This window comes from Blennius ocellaris (genome assembly GCF_963422515.1).
Source record: "Blennius ocellaris genome assembly, chromosome: 21".
NCBI classification, from domain to species: Eukaryota; Metazoa; Chordata; class Actinopteri; order Blenniiformes; family Blenniidae; genus Blennius; species Blennius ocellaris.
This window is the reverse complement of record NC_137670.1, coordinates 15,553,889-15,578,977: the sequence shown is the minus strand read 5'-3', so window position 1 is coordinate 15,578,977 and position 25,089 is coordinate 15,553,889. Positions and strand designations below refer to the sequence as shown.

The following is a 25,089-nucleotide window of genomic DNA, read 5'->3' as shown; positions in this document are numbered from 1 at the left end:
TGTTATTTTTTTAGGTTTTTTTTTTTAAGTTGCTTTGTTGTTTTTATTGTGACTGCATGTGTTTACGGAGACAAAATGTCCACATGGTGGATGATTGCGTTTTTTTGTTTTGTTTTAGGGGGGGGGTTTTGTGTCCGTAAAATTCTTAGTGGGAAAAGTATCAATGCAGCGTCCACTACTCAAAAACATGTCTGGGAGGTTCTTTTTTTTTTAACAGCTTCTGGCTGTGCCTTTATTTACCCCTTGTGTGTAACAACCTGAGTATCTCAGCACGTTAGACTGGTGGTGACTTAAAATTCTCCCCTCTTTCTGCATAATTGTGCACATGTACACCAATACATCATTACATGACCACTGGCAGGTGAAGTGTTTACCATAAGGATATTGTACACACCACATTGAGTGTTGTCCTCAAACCTGATGTGATAAATAACAAGTGTCAGGACTGGGGCGACTTTGACCGGTGCCACATCGCGATGGCTTGATAATAGGGTCAGAACGTCTATAAAAACCACAGGTCTTATCACGCTGGTCTGCAACAGTCCGCATCTATCAGAAGTGGTTCCGCCGCTGACAGGCTCATGGGGGTGGCCGAGGCTCATTGATGCATGAGGGTCCACGGAGGCCCCAATTCACAGCTTACAGGGGATAAACGATTGGCCGCTGCCATGCTGGTGCAGCACACCTTCAGATGTCAAGTGGAAGCCCATGCTTTGATGGGCTATGGGGCAAAAGTCAGACCCAGACACTCTCTGGCAGGTGGTCACAATGTTTGTAATAGATGTGTGCGTAATATAGCCCATGCATGTGTGCACGGGGCTCTGGATGAGACGCTGATGTCTGCCATCACCCTGTGCTTTTTACTGCTCTGCGGCAGGTGTTTGATCGGGCCCGAGATCATCTTGGCGTTTGTGTGAGAAAGTGAGCGAACAGAAGCACCGAGTTGTCATATGGCCTTTAAGGTTAGTCATGAAAAGCAGTCGCGTCTCATGGCACAGGCGGACCATTTATTGGTGGAAATCCTTCCTGATTAGGCGCAGTCTACATCCAGCTGCCGAATGTGTGCGAGGGAGACAGCTGTGATAGTTAGTCATTCCCGGGGGAACGACAGTTTGTCTGCGCTGCTGTGGACGAGCTCAAAGCCCACCGGAGTCGCACGGAGAGACGGTAACAGGTGTTGCTGTGATGCATGCAGAGCCACTTCATGGCGAGTTTACCTGCCGACGCGCCATCTCTCTCGCTCTCTCTCTCTCTCTCTCTCTCTCTCTCTCTCTCTCTATCTATCTATCTCTCTCTATGACACACACGCACACGATATCTCCAGATGGCCATCATATAGGATCAGTGAATCAGTCCTCTGGTGGCCATTGTGAGGGCGTAAAAGAAAAAGAAAGAAAGAAAGAGAAAAAAAAAAAGACAGCTTGTGATTTGTGATTTGTTCATGAGCCAATGACCAGGCTGAGTTGTCCCACTGATTGCATGTCGCGATGTGATAAGGCTGCCATGGTGATTGTCTCAGAGCAAGGAGAAAACACACATGAAGCAAGCCTCTGCTTTTGGTCTCACTCGCAGGTAAAAACCCTCACAGGGCCAATTTCGCTACTGTCGGGAGCAACTCATCTTAATCCAGGTTCACACTTCAACCACGCTCGCAGTTGGCAAACAGATACGGTACCAGATGAAGCCGTGATTCGTGCTGTCTCTTCTCAATCTCTTTCAAGTGAAAATCTGGAACGTTCTCTTTTGAAAACGTCTGCTGCGACCACACTCTGTCTGCACCGTCCAACAGAGCCTTCGCCTTTGTTTCTATTGTTTTCCCAACATTAAAATACAACTCTTGTCATCCAAGACACTCTCCCAATGCCATTCAAGGTGTAAAAATTGGTTTGTTTTTGTTTTTTTTAAAACATTAAAGCATTGCCAGAAATGTTCATTCTGCCTGTTTTATATTGGTATTTATGGCAGCAGGATCACTAATGCAGTATCTTAGAAAACCCCGTGGCTAGATGACAGGGCTGATTAAGCCATTAAAGTCCTTGATATGTATTTAGCATAATCTGGCCTGTCTTCTGCAAATAAGAAGGCAGGGAGCTGGTTGTGAATGTTTGTATCAAAAGCTGCTAGTTAGCTCAATCAAAGCAGCTGCTGGGAAGCATCAGCTTTATTCCAGCGCTATTAGGAGCAGAGAAAAGCGTTCTGTCTCTCGCTCTCTCCTCCTCGCGTTTTCTTGTATTCTCTCCATTCGGGGTGGAGTGATTACTTTCTGTCATCTGAAGAGATGGGGAGTGATTCTGCCATGGCCCCTGCTCCTCTCAGCCTCTGGTTCTTTCTTGTTTGCCGCTTAATTTGAGCTGAACCGGTGTTTATCATCCCGTAGCGACTGGGAGGACAATTCTGCTCCCGATCCATTCTCCCCATCTCCCCGGCTGCAATACCCCTTCCCTTCTGCGTTCGATTATAGCTGCTCTAATCTCCGCAGGTAATGGTTTCATCAACATCTGCATTCTATTCGTAGTGTCTAAACACAATGACACCTCATGGTGTCGGTATACCTTGTTTGTGAACATGAAACATCAGGCTTGCATGAAGTCATGTGGGTGAAGAATATACAATACTGACCTCACATCCCTTTACTCATTGCGAATCCCAACGTGCTGTCAGGCTTTTACTTTGATGAGCTGAGAGGAAATTAGGATCACACGTTGTAAAGAGTGCGCCGCGAATCCTGATGACCGCATACCTTGTGATCTTATATTGAACAGTCTGTTTAATAAAGGCTGTTCCACACACAGCCAGTACACAGCCCTTTGCTTTTTTTAAGAGTTGAGCATAAACAAGTGGTAGTTTTAAGCTTTTTGCATATCGAAATAAAAAAATTGCTCATTACTCTTTGTATTTCCAAGTGTTGAGTTCAGGGTTTGCATGTTCTCACTTTGTGTTTTCTCCAGCTCGCATGATTTTAACCTAAAGTTAAAATCCTCTCCCTGTTATTTATGTGTTTGCACTTCTTTTTACATACCTTTCAGCGCATTTGCTTATCTTAGGCAAGAAATTGGCGGAATCTGCACGTTTGCAAAAAAACCCACATTGTAAAAGAGTTGTCCAGTTCATTTCAGCGAATGAAATACGGATAATAGTCTCTCGCGCATTAACACCACAAGAGATTTTTAGAGTGCAGTGTGTGTTGATCTTAAGCTCCATCTGTGTATAACCACAGTTTAGGTTTTCATTCCCCAAAAAGAAGTGCCCTTACGTTTAACTAAGCGCCGCGTCGTTTTTCATCTGTGGCACGCAGGCAAATTACATTTTCAGTCCTCCTTTCTCCTCTCTCGTATTCTCCTTCCCTCCCTCTTCTCTCACTCAGCTGCACACTCCTCGCCTCTCCAAAAAGCAAGCGGGCTGTCGTCTCTCCCTTCTGTCTGCCCCATCTGTGATGCAGTATGGGCCACTGGCTTGATAATGATAGGCAGGCGGAGCACAGGGCTGTGCACCAAGCAAAGATGGAACGAACCAAGCCGCCAAAATGGAAGACAAAACTCTAATCAGTTGCTTCACCAAGTCTGGGAGAGGTCTTGCCCTGTAGCGGCTCTCACTCTGCCCCGCATTCCTCCAAACCATGCAAATGTGCGACACGCTGGGCCGCGTACCGCAGAGCTGTGAGGTGGTAAAGAGGCGGAGGACAGCGTCTCGATAACACAGCAGATGTAAACCCTCTGAAAGCCATCGGATCAGAATTGGTACCATGTGTTTTTCTTTCCGCGGGGCCCCTCCCTCCCTCCCGCCCCGCGCCGGCGCTCAGAGTGAGAAAAAGGCCCAGAGGCTCGTTAAAACTTTAATATACTGTACAATCACAGTAATTGAGTAGAATTTTCAAGTTCTTCCAGTCATGGTTTTAATTTATGAAGTCCCCATGAAAGTTTAATGGATCAGCAGTTGTAGAGCCGCCGCTATCTAAATCATTCCGCGGCTATCTCTGCCTGCGCTGCCTGCCAAGTCCTGCCGTTAGCGTCCTGCGCCCTAGAAAGATGTCCAGATTGCTCCAAAGGCATGACTGTCGCCGGACGTCTGTTCAACACATTGCACCTAGAGGTCTTTCACAGAGCCGTGCGACTCTTCCGCCGTTCACCAAATATACAGTGTGTGACATGGGAGCGTTCTTTTATTGTATTATTCATGCTAGCAAATACAGAATCCCTGTTGCTTGATGAGTGTAGTAAAGCGTGCGCACTTAATTATGAAGCGGCTCTCGGGAGAGACATGTCAGCGAGTGGAGACAAGATGAATTTGGTGCCCAAGCTTCTGCTGCTTATGAATTGTGGGAAATGCAGCAATTTGCGTGGAGGGAGATACGATAGGCCCAGTCCTTGTTTCGGTTTCAGGAACACGAGCCCGGACTCGTACTTGAGATGTTTATTATTGTTATTAATATTTTGTCAGGAAGCGGGGTCTGAGTGACACACGGCCCTGGAAGGGGCTTATTAAAAGAAGTTATTGTCTGCGATCGCCGTGGAGAGATACAACGCGGTGATTAATGGTGTGTTTTACAGTTGACAAAAAAGCGCAGTGAGACTCAGACCTGGGAGGACAGCGCGGCGAAACCGCGGCAAGGAAATTGCTAGGTGTGCTTTACCTCTAATGAAAGAAAACATCCTTCAGATATGCATCATTCCAGACTACACAGAGCCACGGGGGGGGCTGTGGGGATTACTTTTTGTTTGACCTACTTGATGTTCTCAAATTCGGATGTTCCATAAATACCAAGAAAAAAAAAATGTTTATTGTTTTCAATATTATGTCACCGTTGCATCACTTAAGCTTTTGCATGAAAAGAAGCTGGTTTTAGCATTTTTCTCTGCGAGCTGACAGGTAGTGGGACATAATAAAGAAGCCGGGTACTATAGCAGCTTCTTGTCAGTCCTGAACTGTATTAAATTTAGCCCGTCTCAGTCACGCTGTCTCGGCATCTTAGCTTGAGGAGCATTCGAATAAAGTCACTCAAGACTTGCAGCAAAAAAAAGAAAAAAACCTTAAATTCTTTAAAAAAAATCCCTGTTGTCCATTTAAAGCAGAGGTAACACGCAGATGGGAACAGGCATATATTCATCCCAGTCCAGTCAGTGCTTTGTCCTGTCCCACATTGTCTGTCTGAGAGGTGAAGTCATAACTGACAGGCTCTTGCCTTATCAGCCTTTTCCCCCCATCACACATTTATCAAAGCTCCCTTCTTCTCCTCCTGCCACTGTTTACATTGCTCTTGTCACGGCAAGTAAACACCAGCAGTTATCTCTCTGATGGTAACATCTTAGATAAGCTGCAAATGTTCCAGTGCACATCTGGTGTGTTTCACAGCAAAGTACAAGTTGAGTGAGCGGAAATTTGAAAGAAAAAAAAAGAAAAAAAAAGGGCAGTAAGAAACATTTCTTGAAAATATAGCAAATTTTAAACTGAAGGACTGAATGTTTCTGAAATGAAATGCATTTGGTTGATCGGATTGCAGGGACAATGGAGCCTTTTTATTTGGCGCTTTGTGCACCGGGTGCCGGAGGCTGAATGCTTTGCTAACGGACCAATAGAGATGACCCTCCGGCAGAGGGATTTGAACCAGCAAACGTTTAATTACAAGCTCTCTATCCTATGACGTCAAGGCCACCACTGCTCCGTTTGATTGAACAGATTTAAGTATACCTGTGACACATCGAAGGTAAATAGTGATTGTGTCTTCTCTTGTTTCAGATAAACTCAAAACACAATTGCAGCTGCTTCGTTTAGTTTGGATCTTTGCCTCCAGTCACGGTACAAACAACATGGAAATTAGACAAAACAAATGTGGGTACTCCAAACATACAAAATATTTAAATGTAATCAGGTTAAAATCGTACTAAGATATATTCTGGGTTTGAGGGTGTTTTCCTGCTTGTATTCACAACGTAACTTGTTGATTAACTGAATGCTGTTCTGATAACAGACTAATCACTGAACCTGCTCTGAGAATATTATCTTAAATATAATTTGGGAATTTTGGGTTATTTTTATGCATTTTCTGCTCTTAATTTGAAGTTCATTTAAAATAATTCAGTTTAACAGCATACCCCAAACTTGGAGGGGAAAAGAGATGACCTCATTCTTACATGTGTGAGTATTTACGTCTGTATATATGTATGTGAATCTGTAAATGCCCAGTAGAGGAGGCTATGCATTCTTTATGGATGAAGCGAAGCAAGTCCTGTCTTCCCTCGAGCAACCATCCGATTAAATGTGACCCTCAGTAGTACTTCCATGACTGGGCTTTACAACCACCCCCTCCCCCTCTCACCGAGGATACACTAACACTACATATCAGTCCCCAGCCTCCTCTGTCCCTCTGGGATCATCTATTTGTGGTCAGAGGGATACGGGCTATAGTCCAACGGAGAAGTGTGCAGTATAGGCCATAAACAGTGTAGCTTAGCACTCAATAAACACATTCGGAGGCCTCGGCAGCACGCTCGCTGTGTGCACTATCTAGTTCAAGTGATGTCACAGGGGGTAGTGGATTTAAGCAGGTTTTAGTTCGATGCTAATCCCCCTGTGGCAAACGCAGTGGACGACAGGACTGCTCCTGCCAATGGCTTTCATCAACCCCCATTGGATTAGAGCATCTCGTCCCCTCCTCCATTCTGCCATTGTCCGCCATGTGTTTTCACCCCAATTTCTTGCCCTCAGTCTTAGTTAGGAATGTAGCCATGATGGCCAGAACATGCATGCTATAGAATGGAGCTGAGCTTCGCCCTAAAGGTGTGTTACATTCCTGTCTGTGTGTGTGTGTGCGTGTGCGTGTGCGTGTGCGTGTGTGTGTGTGTGTGTGTGTGTGTGTGTGTGTGTGTGTGTGTGTGTGTGTGTGTGTGTGTGTGTGTGTGTGTGTGTGTGTGTGTGTGTGTGTGTGTGTGTGTGTGTGTGTACTCTTTCTGTGTTCGTCATGATGATGTGCCTCCCTCCTCGTGGATTTCTAATGTTTCCAGGGCTGAATTATTTAGACAGGCTGCCAGCAGGGAGCTACATGATAGCACAGACTTAAGAGTGAAGGGGGGGGGGGGGGGGGGGCGCTACAGCTGCTGATCAGGTATAAGGGTACCTTCTGCTTTACCTTTTCTTCTGTTCTCTCCAGTCCTCGTTTTTGATTGGGGGTGGGGGGTGGGGGGGGGGAGTGTAATTGGAGAGGTGAAACGCAATACCCAGCTCTATTTTCTGCTTTTAGAGCTGCCCCCTGTATTGTCTTCACTGATGCCTAACTCAAGTGAGCAGTCGCATTTCGCTGGCTCTCAGGGCCACCGTGGTCCCGAATGGAGTGAAGGTCAGAACGACAGGGCTGCCAGTCGCTGTCACTTCTGTGGCACCGTTGCGGGGCGTAGGAACTCACTGCCACTGGGTCAGGGTCACAGTGGAGACTGGTTTCAGCATTACCTGGATCTCGAGGAAAAGCAGGACCCATTCCTCCAGCGTTCCCCGTACAAGGACATCCAGCAGGACTGGCATGGGCAGCAACTGCTGAGGAAGACATCTGTGCCTGATCTGAGCTCTAGTCTCTACCTCAGGCAAGTGATGGCAGGCCGGGCCTCGGCACCGCCTCAAGCTTACTACCTGGCAGACGCTACCTTATCTGGTCAGCCACCTGAAGAGTCAGGGTTTTATAGGGATAACCAGCACTTGCTCAACAGATCGCATTATGGAGCCAGTGGTGGGGGGATGAGGCCTACCTGGGATCAAGGACAAGCACGGGCCACACCTTCCATACTAGCCTCGGCTTCTACACCTACACCCGCGCCTCCGCCCCCTCCACCTCCTCCCCCGCCTCCTCCGCCACCTCCTCCCCCCCCTCCCCTTCACGAGCTGAGCCGTTTGTACCGGGAAAGTCTCGGATCTAAGATGATCCCAGACGCACAGCGTATTGGTGGCAGATCTCCTTCTCCTGCACTGTACGGGGTTCAGCCCCCTCTTCCTATTTACGCCGCCGAGGCACCGTCTCTCTCTGCTCGTCAAGCTTACAACAGCTTGTCCCTGGAACCAGGCCAGACAGCTGCCACCAGTTCAGTGGGGGACCCAGCTTCACAGGGAATGGACGGAGCTCTCCCACGGGCTTATGGAGCCGTTGCCTCCCAGAGGCTTCCCTACGATCCAAGCTATGACCCCAGCTCGTCAATGGTGGCCGCCACAGCTGGAATGACTTCCAGCATGCCTGCGCACCATCCAAGTGCTGCAGATCCTAAGAGGATGGTGGACCCTACCTTCTTGGCTTTTCTGCGAGCTGAAGGTTTGGCTGAGAGCACAATTACTCTACTGCTGCAACATGGCTTTGATTCCACTGCCACACTGGGAATGATGGAGGACCATGACATCCGGTCTGTAGCCCCTAACTTAGCCCAGGCCCGCGTTCTGTCCCGTGTGTTGCTCAGTTGCAAGACAGGTGGGCCAGGTACACGTACCCGATCCAACAGCTTCAGCCATCGCAATGACCTCTACATGCCGCCCCAGGGCCTTACAATGGACCCCAACCTGATGCAACAGCCTCCCACCACCATCCAGACTGTGTCTCCGAGGATGGGAGAATTTCTTGGCAGAAGACCCAGCAGTGCACCCTCTCAACATCTCTTGGAGACCACCAGCTACCCAGGGGCCCGTCCTATGTTGACTGGAACTTATCCAGTCAGTCCTGGAGGGTACGGCAATGTTATGACTCAGGGAAGAGCCTTTCCCATGTACAATGCCCACACCGGTATTGCCATGTCTGCTCTTGGGCAACAGCCTCCACCAGCTCCAGGCACCCCTGGAGCAGCGCCAAAGACCTTCTCTGGCTCCTACTCTCCTATGGAGCTGATGAAGAGAGCCCCGAACCTTGCCCCGGCGTCACCTGTAGCAGCAGCAAGTCCCCTTCACAGCCCACAACTTCTCCGGAAAGGGATCAATGCTGCTCCTGAGAGTACCATTGTTCCCGTCAGTCCCTCTTCCACTCTCCAAGCCCAAAATCTGAACAACACCAAGCTGGTAGGACGTCGCACTGGTCCACCTGTCATAGTCTCAACCATGACCACAACGCCCGACACAAGTAATGTTAAATTTCAACTTTCTTTTTAATCTCTTTCAAACACCGTCTCCTTTGTCCTTGTTGCTGATTAGTTATTGTAGATTGGGAGCTACTTTGTGTGTGTTTGTCCTGTCATGTACATCAGACGCATGGTAAGGAATGTATATTTTTATAGGGCAGAGTTTTGGCAAATTACAACAAAATGCATACACACAGGCAGTGTTTTTGTATGGAGGAGTAGCATGTAAGATGCATCTGACAAGTTAAGCTGCTTTGCTCTGAGAGGTTTTTTTTTTCTTCTTCTTCTTAAAATCACGCAACTATTTATACATCCATTGCAACAGGGTTGTGTCATTTGCCAGAGGGAATCCTGTCTCATCGTCAAGTTGAAACATTTCTTATGAGCAGCACTCCTGTTATTGAGGTCAAATGTTTGGTCTCATACTTTTCAGGTTTGTTGGTCAGAGTAGACTTGAAGCAAAAGCTTGCTGCTGTTTTACAATTCTGCCTGGCTATTTCATAGTTTCTTATCATCGATTTGATCACTGGTAGTGGTGAAAGTTTAATGATGCTCTCGCATATTGGAGGGCTCACAATAAATATTTGTTCAAAAAAAGAGAATGCAGAATTACATTTTCCAGATAGTGCACATCATTTGCTGTTAGTCGAGTGTAAGAAAATACACAAAGGTCCAGCTTGTATTTAATATGTAAAAGGTTATTTCTTTGATGTAAAGTTGCTGTCATTCTATTTTACACCGTACTCTCATCTAATCGCAGGCTTAACTGCTTCAAATCCAATTACACTAATTGGATGTATGCTTGTGTAGACTATAATAGGTATCTGTTTTTATCGAGACTTTGCCTAATATTCTGGTTTCGGCACAGCTAAAGGATAGTTGATTTGTAGCTTTGCTGAGCTGATAATAAAACTAACTTATTTTAACGTCTATTGCTCTGTGTTGCTTTTACTCACTTGCTAATACTTTACACATGGATGGCATGGAGTTATTAAAATCACTGCTATTACCGCAATTATTGAGTTTGCTTTGAAATTAAATTAGTTTTTTGTATAAACTATTACATTAACACTTTTTTCTTAGTTTTTTGAAGTCTCCTAAGAGGGCTGGAAAGACCATTCTAGTCTTTTTTTATGTTCTACAATTACATTTTCCTTTTAACTATATTTCCTGGCAAATATATTCTGTGACTTTACAAAGAGAATAATTATGCAGATTTTTTTTTTTTTTTGCGGCACTCCTTTGTCTCATGCAAGGTTAATACAAGAAATTAGGCAGTTTTTTTTTTCTTCTTTTTTTTAATCTGCAGTTCACGGAGAGAGTGAATTCTCCAGTCAGACATCATCCCGTCTCATTTTTAAACAAAGAGGCCTCGGTTCTGTCTTTCCAACAAGTTGATATATTTGACTGCCGATGAGAGCTGATGTGCAAAGGGAAGAATTAAATTATTTAACCTTGTTTTCATGCCACATAACCCGGTATTTTGCCCGTCGCTTTAATAGGTCTGTGGGCTGCTGCACTTGCTACCGAGTAATGACTTTTATGAAGTGTCTTCCAGTGTTGTCAAGGAAATGAGAGGCGGGTTGCGAGACTCAGACGAGGGAGAAGAAGTTGTGGGGGTGGTGAGGGTGCAAGGTGCCTTTTGTGCTTCGGGGAAGTGTACACTTCCCTTCCGAGGTCACGGTGGCGGCCCACCCCATCCCCGCTCCATATAATACTTTTAGCACAACAAACTCATTTGCATGTAGCTGACATTTGTTGCTTCAGTAACTTCATCTGATAATGGGCAGGCCCTGCTGCCGGTCGGAAAGCATACTTCTTAATTGTGTGTTGCTAGGCAACGTGGGTTTCAGTGGTAATCAGAGAAAGATAATCTTCACATTTAAGGAAAGCGGAAAAGTAGAGCTCTGCATGCAGTGTTGCACATTTATTTTTTTTCTGCTCTTGTTACTCCTTTTTTTTTTTTTTTTTTTTTTTACAGCTTGGAGCAGGAGAAAATTGAGTGAAAATAATAAGATGTTGCAGGGGCACTTAATGAAAACATCTCTTTTACTTGCCTGCCAGCCTCAACCCCCTCCCCGCAGAGCAGTGTACATCTCAAGAAATTGCCTCTCATTTTTGCGCAAAGGCTCTTGTACATCTGTGAAGAGCCTTTTCTTATTCCGTGCATGGCGTTTTATGTTCAAGCATGCATATTGATGAAAAGTTGACACATCATTTCTTTTGTACCTACTGAATAAATTGGAAGTTCTTTCAATACAAACCACTCCTTCTTTTTTTTATCATCTTACATCAAAGTGTATATTTACACTTCACCGCTCAGCCATCTACATTTTCATACCGTTCAAATTCAAATGTATTCTCAAAACTCAGAGGGTTTTTTTTTTTTTTCTGAAAACAAAGATGTGACCAGAAGTGAAATCAGGAGAAATATTTATAGACAAGGTGCAGGTGGGAGGGCCTTGCCTGCGTGCTCCTCTCTGCTGGGCGCTGTGTTGGTTGGCTAAAGCCATAAGTAGTGTTAATAATGGCATTAAACGGTGGAGTCGAGCTTAGTTGCAACAGTTGCCTTCCACCTAAAGCGGGGAGAGAGCGCCTTGCAGCACTCGCATTGGCCATGGAGCTGTCTGTCAGTGGCATCCCACAGAGCAGCACAGGTGGGTACGCCTAACTTCAGGGTCACGTGACGCAGGCTAGCCGCCTTGCTAGTTGGAGATGCGATTGGCTCGTATAGCATACATTGTGTGCATGCTCAGTAGATTAGCGAAGGTGGGACACCTGCACGTGGTTTCCTGGTGGAGATAATCCACAAGAACATCTTCGGCTGTGCTTTTCTTGGATGGCGAATTAGGAGGCAGTGTGGGGTTGATGGTGTGTGTGTGTGTGTGTGTGGGGTGGGGTGGGGGGGGGGGGGGGTTGCTCATGGAAAAGAAAAGAACTTGGCAACATATGGGATGTGTCAGTCGTTTTCGGCTGTTCTCATGGTAACACTATGTCCAATGCTTCTTGAGCGCTTCATCAAAACGTGGCCGATCACTTTTGCTGTTTAAGAGGCAGCCGTCACCGATGTTGCTGACAGTTATGAAACCCTCCAGTGCGTACTTCCCATGGGGTGGAGGGGGGGGGGGGGGTGGGGGGGGGGTGGAGCGGGGGGTGGGTGGAGGCTGAATGGGATTTTAATTTCCCGGCCTGGGTTTGGAAGGACATTCATGGGGATGCATGCCTAATGTGCTCTCAGCTGTCCTTGGCTAAACTGCTTTGTTCAGGTGTCTGACATTGATTTCAGTATGCACTCCTGCCGGTTTTCCACGAGTGAGGCAGAAAGGAATCACTGTGTCTGTATGTCAACACTTTCTGGGCACTGCTATGTGTGTGTGTGTGTGTGTGTGTGTGTGTTAGAGGCAGTCATGATTTTATGGGGGGTGGGGTGAAAGAGTGTGATATAGACCTCACATTGTCGCGCATACATAAAGCATTTGCTTGTGATATATGGGTGTGTGTGTGTGTGTGTGTGTGTGTGTGTGTGTGTGTGTGTGTGTGTGTGTGTGTGTGTGTGTGTGTGTGTGTGTGTGTGTGTGTGTGTGTGTGTGTGTGTGTGTGTGTGTGTGTGTGTGTTGATGATGAACAAAGCACAATGCTCCTGCCACCCCCAACGATCCTCCTACGCATATATGCAGACCACAGATGTCCCTCGTTCAACAGCAGCAGGAAGTGTTGAGTTTTATCTGGAGGTGGCTGGATGCAACAGGACTGACAGCAGGACATGGGGACTCGACCTCCAGTTTCCTTTAGCTGTCCCCGTCTTCTTTTGACTGCAACGATTTAGTGGACATATTTAGTGCAGTCAGGAAGTTTTCAAAAAAGGTGACAGTTTTAAGCGTCACCATTGGGAAATTATAGTGTGAAGCACTTGTCATTTAAAAAAAAAAAGAAAAAGAAAAAAAGAAATATAGCCGATCCAGTTCAGGCGCTGGCTGGTGTGTTTTAGTAAAAAAAAAACAATTCCTGAAACAAACAAGAAGTGATTGTTATGTCAGGTTTACGGTTCACTCTCTTATTTTTACCTTTAATTGGGCAAGTGTTCATATTTGGTAAATTAGGCATTTTCTTTTTTTTTTTATTACTTTTTCTTGTAAACTCATAAACAGATGCCCTTCACAGAATACCAATTTAATCAGTTGTAACTTTGCAATAGATGCTCCTTGTGTATTTGAGTGTTTTGGGAATTTGTGAACAGTGTTCTCCTTTATACCTTACAAAAATTGACACAGTCAGATTTTAATTGAAAATCGTTAAAGAAGAAATTGTGACAGCAGCGGCCACAGCGTCAAACTGGTGACGACGACTTCAATAACGTGGCACTTGATAGTGTATTAGATGTAGCAGCGAGATTGCAGAACAGTTTGCCGAGTTCTAGTCACAATAATTTCACGTTTATATAAAATGTTCAGATATAACGGGGGAAAACAGTGAGGTTATTTTTATTTTAACTTTAAAAAGTCACATAAAAAGCTAAAAAGTCCTGAAATATTCCTTCAGTTCAGATGTCACACTAAAAAAAAAATGCAACCTTCTATTTATTTTGCTTCCTGTCTGCTGCGTGAATTAACCCTTTCCCTACTTGTTGTTGAGCTACGGCAGGTTAAGCGCTCTTATTGTGGAGGGCAAATGGCTTAAGTTAGCTTCCTCAGAATAGGCAGAGAATTATCCTACACTGTGTGTTTTTGAGGACTTAATGTAGTATAGCTGCATGTGGGTGGGGTGTGCGCGCGCGTGCGTGCGTGTGTGTGTGCGTGTGTGTGTGTGTGTGTGTGTGCGTGCTACAATTCAGGTAGCACGTGTCAGTGGGAGTGTGTGTCATCCTCACTAATCCCACTGAATGAATGAGCAGAGACAGACGAGAGGTTTCAGCTCACATGGAATCGGTCAGGGGTTATTAAAGACCGCTGTGTAATACTCGATCTAGCGCTGCTCTTGTAGTGACATCACGACATCACGACAGCGCCACACGCTCCCGCGAGTGCGCGCCATACCTATTCATGACAGGCCGTGAGGGATTTGAACTGGATGGAGTTCAAAATCAATTGTCCAGAGGCCTGAAATCGTTTTGCCGCACTGGAAGATTAGAACTGGTATTTCCTGTTCCGTCACATACGATAATGCTCCGGTTGTGATTATATCTATTTTTGACTCGTGTACTTGAGTTTGACAAATAAACTCCCAATAGAGGCAATTCCCATGCGTAATATTACAACCAGTGTAGACATGCTGACTGTGGATTATAACAGGAGTGGTAAAGGAGCTGGTACTTCCAGAGAAGGTATTCCAACAAATGTGGATAAACTTGCGTGATATCTGGAGCGTTTTTGTTTTTCTGGGGCTTTTGCCCCACGATTAGTGATTAAAACAAAAAAACAACAAAAAACAAAAGTTTTCAATGTAGCGTGTACTTCCTGTACAGATTGTGCCATTGAGTGGTCTCACTGTTTATCTGTGCGCTGTCTCCAGTTTCCTGAGAACCTGGTAAATGTTACATGGACTATCTGCTGCTCCATCTCTACTCAACCTCTGTATTGTTTGTGTCCCCGGGGAAATATGGCCAGGAAAATCTATTTTTCCACTGCAGTAGTTTTATCTCAGGGAGAAAAAAAAAAAAAAAGTAAAAGGTAGAGAAACAGCTGAAACGAAAAGAAAAAAGAAGTGTTGTTGAAACACCCCCCCCCCCGCTCTTCTTCTTACCCCTCCCTGGCTATTTTCTCATGGTTGATCTTTCCAAACCATCGGTTGCGTTCACAGAGGGATTAATGGTTTCTGCAAAGCCAGCCAACCCGCGGAGGGAACGGGGCCTTCGAGCGAATGAGGAACAGCTGGTCTCCCCCTGCTTGTGACAGCTTGAGTGTTTATGTGTGCGTTCGCCAGCGTGTAAGTGCATGTGTGTGTGTGTGTGTGTGTGTGTGTATGTGTGATGGCAGCAGCTGACCTTTTGCGTGGGGTCACAAGTTGTTATTCCTGCTCGGAAAGTGAGTGAGCCATGAGGTGTTTTTTTTTTTTTTTTTTTGGGGCCCCTTAACTCTTAATTGTCAATTACTGCAGTTGATTGATCTTGTAGTTTGCAACAGGAGTTTTAATCAGCGAGTTTTTTTGCTCTCTAAGCAGAGTGTGTGTGTTGAGATCACTCACGAGCCAAATCGAGGTCTTCGTGTCCTAATTCCCCCTCCCGAACGCCGACGATGAGGTGAAGAGATGCGTCTGTGTGTTTCGGTGTGTTCGTCTGACGCCTGTGTTATGATCGCTGAGAAGAATCGTTTGGCCACTTCTGGAGATTGTGTTGTCATGTTTACCCCCCCCCCCTCCCCCCCATCCCGGTTGGCAGTTTTGTTTACAGGATGGCGACGGCGTGCGCTCGCCACCGCCGTGAGAATGGCAGCGCTTTGATATAATCTCCCCAATTATCCGTCGTCGACTCGTCTGTCGATTCTCTCGGCACAGCAGCCGGGGAGGAGACTCGTTTTGTGCTTGTTGAACAGCAACAGCTGCATCCACTAAAAACAGACAACTACTTCTGCACACCTCCCCAGTCCTCCTTCTCTTTTTTCCTTTTTCTTTTTTGTCTCCCTCCCCCTCTTTCTCTCTCTCACTCAGTGGTGGGCAGGTCACCCTGAATTATTCATCAGTGTGAAATGAAAAAGCTCATGGATATTGAATATCCCCTCTGAAGTGGTGGCCAACATTGTGTTGTTGGGGTTTTTCTTTTTCTTTTTTCTTTTTTCCCCTCTCTTCGTCTTCGATTTTTTTTTTTTTTTTTTTTTTTTTTTTTTTGCAGTTGAAAAGAGTAAAGAGCGGCAGATCTCATTGCCAGGGTATTTCAAAGGTTAACCGATTGCTTTACCTTGTGTTTTCTCTCTTTCTTTTCCATGATCTCTGCTGGGGGGAGCGGAAAGACATCGGAAAATGTAGGGGATACAGAATAAAACAGAGGATGAGAATTTTTGTTTGTTTGTTTGTTCCTTCCTCTCACCGCCGCTGCGGGTTGGCCCCGTGGCGGCGGTTGTTGTCTGATCCGTCGCGAGTCGCGACGCCCCGTTTCTTCCGGGAACGTTGTGCGTCCGCGGTCGCTTTGCGGTCGTGCCGATCGACCGGTTGTCATTCATTTCCCGTGCAGCCTGCTGCGTCGCTCCATTGTCCTCCTGCCCAGTCTTTTGTCCTGCGGTTTGATCGGCGGCCCGTGCTGCAAATCAATGCTACTGGTTGCCGTTCGTTCGGCTCGGTTGCCAGCAAGCACAGCGGAGACCCTCTGAACATCTCCCATGTGAGAACATTTAAAAGAAGGCAGCCAGGATGGAGGAGGGGGGGGGGGGGGGTCCTTGAAGCTTCAGCACTTTGTTTTATACATCGAACTTAGTTTTTTTTCCCCGTCTTTGGGACATTAGAATCTTTCTTTGTCCCTCATTTGCTGGTAATGGTGTCTTCATTTGTCTAATGAGTAAGCTGAATGCTGATTCCCCGAAGGACAAAGACTTAAAAAAAAAAAAAAAAAAAAAGCAGCTTTTATGCCAGAGAGCAGATGCTAAAATAATGAATTAATAAAATGAATAAAAACTGCTCAAGGGCCAAGCACTCCCCACCCCTTGCTTCTGTTTTGTATGTTGTACATGTTAATAGGATATGGAGTGTTTTATTCATTCAATAATATGTGAGTGAACAGCGCAGCGCTGACCCTGTGTCGCTCTCGTTGGCCATTATGTTACTACTACCCTGTTTCCTTTCAGTCATTACAGGCCATTTACCTCCATTCCAAATTTCTGCTGCAGCACAGACAATTACCCAAGAATCCTTTTAAGACTATTGCCAAGCTGCACAAAGACCAAATGTTCCTGCAGGAAGGCGCCGAAGCTTTAACTGACTAACCTTTTCCCCCAAACTATTCTTTAAAAGAGCCATATTGACTGACAGTTGGAGAGAGGATTTTTTAAATGTATTTATTTATTTATGTATTTTTAATTTCCCGATGAATAAACCAAGTGAGAATGGTTCATCCTCCGGGAAACATTTCTTTAACTCTCCACATGCGCTTTTTTTTTTTTGGTCTCATACTCTGAGGACAGCCGGCGGCCAGCGGGGCAGGTTGCGTCGTAGCATCGTCGCCGGTGTCGCTCCGAGGTGTCAGGTGTTTCTCAGGTGTCGTATTGTGGCCCTCCCCCCCACCCCTCCAGTTACAGTGAGTTTCAGGGTTATTGTGGGTTTGCGGGGTGGAGGTCTGCGCTGCCGGAGGAAGTGTGAAATATCATCTGCCACGGTGGAGGGAGGTGTATGACTTGGTGGGTGGGAGCTTCTTTCTAGCAGGCAGTGGAGATGAAGTGAGGAGGGTGGGAGGTTTTTTTTTTTTTTTTTTTGATGATGATGAAAATGGCTGTAAGTCTTTTTTTTGCAAAGTGAGCTTTAAAAGGCTGTAAGTGGACACCTCATAGTATCTGATGGCTGACTCCTGGCCGACAGGACCCCGTGACCCCGGCATATTTATCGTAATGGAGCACAGCTGGGCCGCCTCTTCGACCGGTTAATAGCCATGTGACAGCTTTTGGCGGTGAGGGGGGGGGGGGGGGTTATTGTGTGCTCATTTGTGTGTGCGCATGCATTTTATTTACTCGTGCACTCCGTTGAGTGGCACGCAAGAGGCCACACTTGGGAGGGTGGGACTTTGTGCTCCACTCTCTCTGCCAGGCCAGATGGCTCCTGTCACTAAAAGAGGAGGAGGAGCGATGGGAGGAGAAAAAAAAAAGGGGGGGGGGGGGGTGGGGGGGCGGAGGGGAGTCGCTCGGAGTCGCCCCGAACTGCGCTGCAGTGGCCCGTCCCCAGAGCCACCACATCTGGAGGCCACCTGCAGCTGGCTCGGCCCCCTTCCCCTCGCACGCGCTCACTTTCTCGCTCTGTTTTTGCAAGATTTCTGCGAGGAGGAGGAGGAGGAGGAGGAGGAGGAGGCGGCGGCATATTTGGTCAGGCTTTGTGCCCATTTTTTGGGGGAACTTTAATGCGTCTGGCTACGGGTGGAAGGGGGAGGAGGTGAAGGAGGAAACGAGTGAGGGGAGAGATGGGAAGAGGAGAAGCAAGAGGCCGCGGTGTGAAAAGCACAGCAAAATATCATTTTATTTTACGACTGCGCCAGCCTCTGAGAGTTGCGGCTTTTGTATTTGTTGTATTTCTTTCTCTCTCTCTCTCTCTCTTTTTTTTTTCTTTTTTAAAATTCCTCCCCAAGTAAAAAAAAAAAAAAAGGCTGAGTGAAAATGTTCGCTTTTCTTCTCCTCGCTGTTGCTACAACTGATCCAGAGGCCACAGGGGGGCTGTTCCTGCCTGGAAAATAAAGCCTGCCCCCCCCCCCCCCCCCCCTCCCAAACCCTCCACCCCTAGTAAAACACGCTCATTTGCATTCCCATGCTGTAATTTAGCCCTCCTCTCTCTCTCTCTCTCTCTCTCTCTCTCTCTCTCTCTGTCTCTCTCTCTCTCTCTCGGTTTCTCTTTCACTATCTCTGTCCCTCATCCCTGCATCCTTTTCAGGCCAGTCCTTGCAGATCCGCGGGGACTTGAACGTGGGAGGGGAGGCAGAGAAAACAAAAGCAGAAAGGCAGTGTTGACTCAGGGCTGTTATCTGGACCACTGCTGAGGGTGGTGGTGGTGGTGGTGGTGGTGGTGTGGGGAGGGTGGGGGTGTTCTTGTGTGCTTGTGTGTGTCTGCATATATGCCTGGGGAAAGGGTTGTTTACCCTGGCTGCTTCCACCACGGCAGGTGCCTCTCAGAGGATAAACCTGGGCCTTGCTAAATAAATGTGCACGATGGGGAAATCAAACTTCCTCCGCCACAACTGATCTTGCTCTCTTCAAAGGATTTTATTATTGTGCCCGTATGCGAAGGTAAACAGCTGACTTTATATTTGTATGGAGCGGGAGCACAGGTTACGAACCCTAATCTAACACCGGAAACGATCTTGTATTATTCATACATGCAGTTTAACATTTTTCCCAAAATGTCTGTAAGTAACAATTGCTCAGTTAGAACAGTTTCAGAGCCACAATTTAGTTTTTACTCTGGTTCTTACTGGTCAATGAAAAGGTCACCTGAAAGCAGATGTTCCACTTTCATGTTGGATGTGTGAGGAGACTGGGCCAGCTGGTCTTAACTCATTTCATTCTCCACATTGATGCACTTGACTCTAGATTTTTAATCAGCTTCTCAATATGCAAATAGAACTTGGTTCCGGGAAACATTTAACTCGGACTTGCCGGTTGGAGGTCAGCTCATATTTCCTACCACAAACAATCCAAAGTTTATTTGCTACTCTGCCCAAAGTTTCCACTTTGAAGAGAAGAAGTGTCAAGAAGGAGTGTGAGTCGAATTTTTATGTTTCACCTCCAAAACTACACCGAGTGTGAAGCGGTAACAAGCGAGGGAAATAATGATGCACTAAAACAGTCAGAACAGCAGTAGGACTCCAGAAAGTCTATTGAAAAACAGCGGCGAGGATTTAAAAAACAAGAAATAACTGCTGTGAAATCCAGCCAGGAGTTTCCACCACGGCACAAACTGCCGCTCGGCTGAACCCCCGTTGACCCCGAGTTCGGCAACCCGAAATCAACCCCTGAACCTCTGGTCTTCCTGTGGTCGGCCGGAGCCTCGTCTCCGGGTGGCAGGTCGGCTCGCTCTACCACTTGCTTCCTTAAAATCCCTTTAAGTGCTTTAGGGGGATTTAACAGACCTCTACATCCAGCGTCCTCTCGGCAGCCAAGTTCCAGCGCTCACAGGGAAAAAAGGGCGCATACATTATAATTAGCCCGGCTGGAGAAGAAGGCTCCCTCTCAATGGCAAATCCGCACGGACTATAAGGAGGCTCGGGCCATTTGTTGGGGCTTCCAGAGCGTGACCGCTGCTCTTGATGTCTCACTGTGCTAAAGGTCAGGGCTTAAAGAAGTCATGCAGCGGGGGGGGGGGGGGAGTCTCTGAACTCTGAGTGCTGCAACTCTGAATTTTAAATGGTGAATGTATTATTACACTCAGAGTAGGAAAGTGGACGTAAGTAAATTGACATGATAGCTCTGGGTGCATGTGTAGGTTTATTTTGCAGTATGACTTTTGAAAAAAAATTAAATAAAAAAAATAACACAAGTTTTTAATCTGTGCAAAATAGATTCCTATACAGCTTTTACAGAACTATGCATGCTAAAGCAGCAAAAGGCATTTTCCAGTGCAGTGCTGCCTCGACCAGTGGTTGGAAAACCTCTTTTCCATTAAGCACGCCCTCCAGATTCCTTCTCGGAGCTCACGTTTGCCAGAACATTACAGTGAAGCCAAACAACAAGCGCTCACACATACTCCCAGCACCATGGAAAGGCAGGAGCATTCTAAATAAAAGCAATGTACATTATTCATGTTGGTCGGATTGTAGGAAGTGTCTGATATGCGCATCAGTGCTCACCCAAAAAGGTTCCCGACCCCGTGTTTTGAAACCACTGACTGAGACACACAATGCCCAGAAAATGTATGTGTAATAGACAGTGAAGCTACAGAACAGGATCATGACAGTAGATATGCAATTCAAATATATTTTAAAATATAAATTTGACTTGCTGATTTGATAACACTGAATATTTTGAAATTCAGTGTTACATCTTTTTATTTTTCAACTCAACACCAATAAATGTACACTTTAGTTGTTGTTTTTTTGGAGGGGGGGTAGCAGAATTTAGAAGAATGCAACAAAAGAATGCAAATGCGGTTACATTTTCAGATCATGTATCCTCTACGCGGGGTTCTGTATTAACTTTGTTGTTGTGAGTGGTGGTGCTGATCGGTCTGGCTGGTGCTGTGTGTTATGTTACCAAGTGACTGAGTGATGAGCAGATGTAGACTCAGTCCTGGTTTAGGTTCAGGTCTGGCTGCCTTTCATGTGAAAGAGGAAGTGTGTGTGTGTGTGTGTGTGTGTGTGTGTGTGTGTGTGTGTGTGTGTGTGTGTGTGTGTGTGTGTGTGTGTGTGTGTGTGTGTGTGTGTGTGTGTGTGTGTGTGTGTGTGTGTGTGGGGAGGGGGCTGCTGTGCCAATCTGTTCTCATTAGTGTTTACTCGACCCCCCCCCCCCCCCCTTTCCTTCCAAACATGTAACGACAAGCATGTCGACTGCTGGACTAAAGAGCGTGGAGCTGTTGTTAGTTTGCACTGGGCCTGCGGCCACATGCAACCCATCTCTGTTACACTGCTCTATTTCAGACCAGCATTGTTCCAGAGAGGAAAAGGTTAACGGCTCCTGCAAGAATTTAAGAAGGGGGAATTATCCCATGTTCAGCCAATCTCTAGAAATATCTGAAATAGTTTTCATCTCATCATATTATTCATTTCGGTCAATGTCCCTTCGGAGGTACAATGTCCAGTCAAAGGTTTCCGAGTGACTATAAAAGTCCTGGAGGGTGATGAGTGGACTATTGCTCAGCTGGTAGAGTGGGTCAAACATTTGAAGTGTTTTGAAACCACCGAAGCGACGAACAATCTGTGTGAGGCCCATTGTGTGTCTTTATCTGTCATGCCTGGAATGGATGGGGACAGTTGTCCTGGGTTAGGCCCCCTGCACCGTTTGGCCTGATACAGTTGGTTACACTGATATGATAGGCGCACTTTTGGTCCTCAAAAAAAGCTCCATAGTTTCCTCGAGCAGCTGGATTTTAAGGAGCAAAACAGAAATGGAATCCCATTTTACCCACTTTTCAATAGTGTTCAGAAATTAAGCTCGTACTTGGATGCCTTCGCGGGCAGACCTGACCCTTAAGATTCCTTGAAAGACTAGCGTTCTGTTATCTAATACTCGTTCTTTCATTTGGTTTAAGAAGCTTTTTGGCTGCTCGTCTTTCTTTGTACTGACGTCGATGGTTTGACTGAATCCATAAAAAGGAAGTGGAAGAACTGTGGATCTGAATTGCTTTTGGTTGAGGCTAACAGCGGCTAAGACCCTAATTTACTTATCATAAAAAGTTCAAATTCAGTTATTCTTGATATACTGAACTGCACCCAGCAGTTTTCAAGCGTCTAACAATGGAGCTCCAATCGAAATGACCTGTTGACACGGTGAGCGGGTTCTCACCATGTCGATTCGCGAAATCCAGCTGCTTCTTTGACAAGCTTTTCTTTCTGTCGTTCTAAAAACACTCCCAACCTTACAGACTGTGTGTCGGGATGCTGTGATCTCCCATCTGACACATTATCTTACTGCTGTCAGTCTGCGTCCCCCCCCATCCTTGTGCACGTTCTGTCATTTTATTGAAAAGAGAAACATCAGAGGGACAGCCGTATCCTCACACTCCATCAAGTGTGTGTGTGTGTGTGTGTGTGTGTGCATGTGTGTGTCTTGACTGGCCGGCTGTCTGGCTGGCAGGAAGTGGGTTGCTCCGGCCTTTGATGGTCACACTCCCTCAGATGTGGCATCGCTGGAACGGTGGCCCAGACGACATGCCTTGTCTCCGGCTCGTCGGACTCTCGATATTGAGAAACTACAACTCTGATCATCTCCTTGCGTACATACAAAGTTGAAAACACACAGGAAGTCAACACTCGGCATTACAGTTTTTATTTATTGTTTTTCCAGAATAAATACAAACACCACACTTGACACATCCTCCCACCCTGGGAGCAAAAACCACTCGGACTGTTCCACCTTTCCACTTTACTGTTGCCGATAATCGGTTGTGGCGTGTGACCATGCCGGACTCTTTGTGTATTGGTCACAGTTGTCATGCAAGCGACAGGATCTGCGCGCGTGTGTGTGTGTGTGTGTGCGTGTGTGCGTGTGTGTGTGTGTGTGTGTGTGTGTGTGTGTGTGTGTGTGTGTGTGTGTGTGTGTGTGTGTGTGTGTGTGTGTGCCCGTGGGAGAGCTCGGGTTGCTTTGTTTTTCTGAATATCATGTTTTTAGCTGCTCGTTTTCGTCGTCATCCAGCAGAGCCATCAGTCAGCTCGCTTTTTTTCTTTCTTTTTTTTTTTTTTTTTTGTAATTTCCTCCAGGGACAAAACTGTGAACTTAACACGCTGGGCTCTGATGACTTCGCCGACGGTGTGAAAAACAGCCAACTCTACAGCTGTAACGTTGTCGCTGGAGTGGCTTGAATGTTGCATTGTTCTTGCGGTTAATAGTATGTATGCGTGTGTGTGTGTGTGTGTGTGTGTGTGTGTGTGTGTGTGTGTGTGTGTGTGTGTGTGTGTGTGTGTGTGTGTGTGTGTGTGTGTGTGTGTGTGTGTGTGTGTGTGTGTGTGTGTGTGTGTGTGTGTGTGTGTGTGTGTGTGTGTGTGACTACTGCAATCCATCCGTTCTGGTAACCCCTAAAAAAGAAAATGCCAGGGTGGAGTGTGTTCCTGTGTCTATATGGTTTTTTTTTTGGTGATAGAGGAGAGCTGCTGAGGTCTACATGAAAGTGGGAAAGCAAAAAAAAAAAAAAAAAAAGGAAAGCAAATAATTGTGAGGGAAAGGGAGGTGAGGCTGGGAGCGAGAGAGTGTGTCTGTAGCAGAGAGAGAGAGAGAGAGAGAGAGAGAGAGAGAGAGAGGGGAGGGGGGGAAAGGGGTAGGCGTTCTCAAAACACTATGGAGTCCACATCAGAAATAAAACATAAAAAAGGGGAGAAGAAGCAGGAGGAGGGAAAAAGGGAGGAGGGTTTGTGCTTGAGTGTGTTATGTGTGCCGATCTATGAAGTGAACGCAGCCGGAGAGTAAATTGCGCGAGCCCAGAGAGCTCAGCTCTGCATGTTCAAGCTGGCACTTCTGATTCAAACTGATTTTTTATTTTTTTTTCCTGCTGCAAGATTTTTTTATTTTTTTAATTCCCCCCCCCCTGCTGCTTCTGGTTTATTATCAGCTAAAGACAAAGGCGGGAGAAAAGAGCTAAAAAGAGAGAGAGAGAGAGAGAGAGCGAGAGAGAGAGACGCACTGTGAATAGATGTTGCGCAGCTGACAGCAGAGGAAGCAGGAGAGAGTTTCCAGCCATCGCGTTCCCCTGACCGCAGCCTTTTCTTCCTGGGAGACTTAAAAAAAAAAAAAAAAAAAGGACAAAAGCTTCTCCCTCCCTCCTTCTCCAACCCACTTACCATCCGATCACCAGCACCAACCTGTGTGTGTGTGTGTGAGGGAGAGAGAGAGAGAGAGTGCCCATAAGGACGCCGCGGTGTATGGTGCTCCCCCCCCCCCAGCCCTCAAAGGCATGGAGTAAAGATGATGCAGCCGGGGGCTTAGTGAGAGCTCGCACCGCAAAAAAACCCCTTTCCCCCTCACCGACAGGGGCAGACCAAGAGGAGCAACTTTGGGGCCGGGGGGGGGGGGAGGAGGGAGGTGGGGGGGGGTGAACAAGAAGAGGAGGAGGAGAAGAAGAAGAAGACCGAGCAAAGAGGAAGGAAGGGGGGGTGGTGGGGGGTGGTGGTGGTGGGGGGTGGGGATACCTTTTTTGGATTATTGCAAAGGGTCTTCCACTTTTGTCATCTTGTGTTTTTTGCGGCGATGCGTAGTCTGTAAAGCTGAAGAATGTGGAGACAACATTTTCCAGGCAAGCAGCATGTTTCCTGTTTTCTTTTCTGGATGTCTAATAAAGTCTGGCATGTGGGAGGTGGGAGGGGCAAGGTAGGGGGGCGGGGAGGGGGGGGGTGCATGGGTAAGAGGGTGTGTGTGTGTGTGTGTGTGTGTGTGTGTTTGGCCCCCACGATGGGGAAGTGGTCCAGCGTTGTCAGGTCTGGGGTCCGTCCGTCCTCTGCCGGCGCGTTTGGCTCCCCCCCCCCCCCCCCCCCCCCCCCCCCCTCGGTCTCGCCGTAGCTCAGGGCAACGCCAAAGAATAAAAGAGCGGGAAAAAAGAAAAAGAAAGAAAGAGGGGATGGGAGGGAGCGAGGAGAGGTCCGGTGTGGTTGTGCCATGGACGCCGTTGACACCCGCTTTTGTCCCGCGGGTGCGGTGTGGGCCGCGGCCCGGCGGCGCACACAGAGGGCACCATTTAAAACAGGCGTGCGCTC

General features: G+C 46.8%; 1 protein-coding gene across 3 annotated transcripts in view; it reads left to right on the top strand.

Moving 5' to 3' along the window:
- The window catches only part of LOC308145695 (C-terminal-binding protein 2), a 98,261-nt gene that overhangs the window by 43,374 nt on the left and 29,798 nt on the right, over window positions 1–25,089 (top strand). Inside the window, exon 1 of one of the 3 annotated variants that reach the window (XM_080517206.1) lies at window positions 24,512–24,632. The exons of the other annotated variants lie outside the window; for them this stretch is intronic. Within the exon in view, the coding sequence (XP_080373332.1) occupies window positions 24,611–24,632 (22 nt within the window). The 5' untranslated portion in view covers window positions 24,512–24,610. Of the gene's footprint in view, window positions 1–24,511; window positions 24,633–25,089 lie in introns of those variants that run through there. 3 annotated transcript variants of the gene reach the window in all.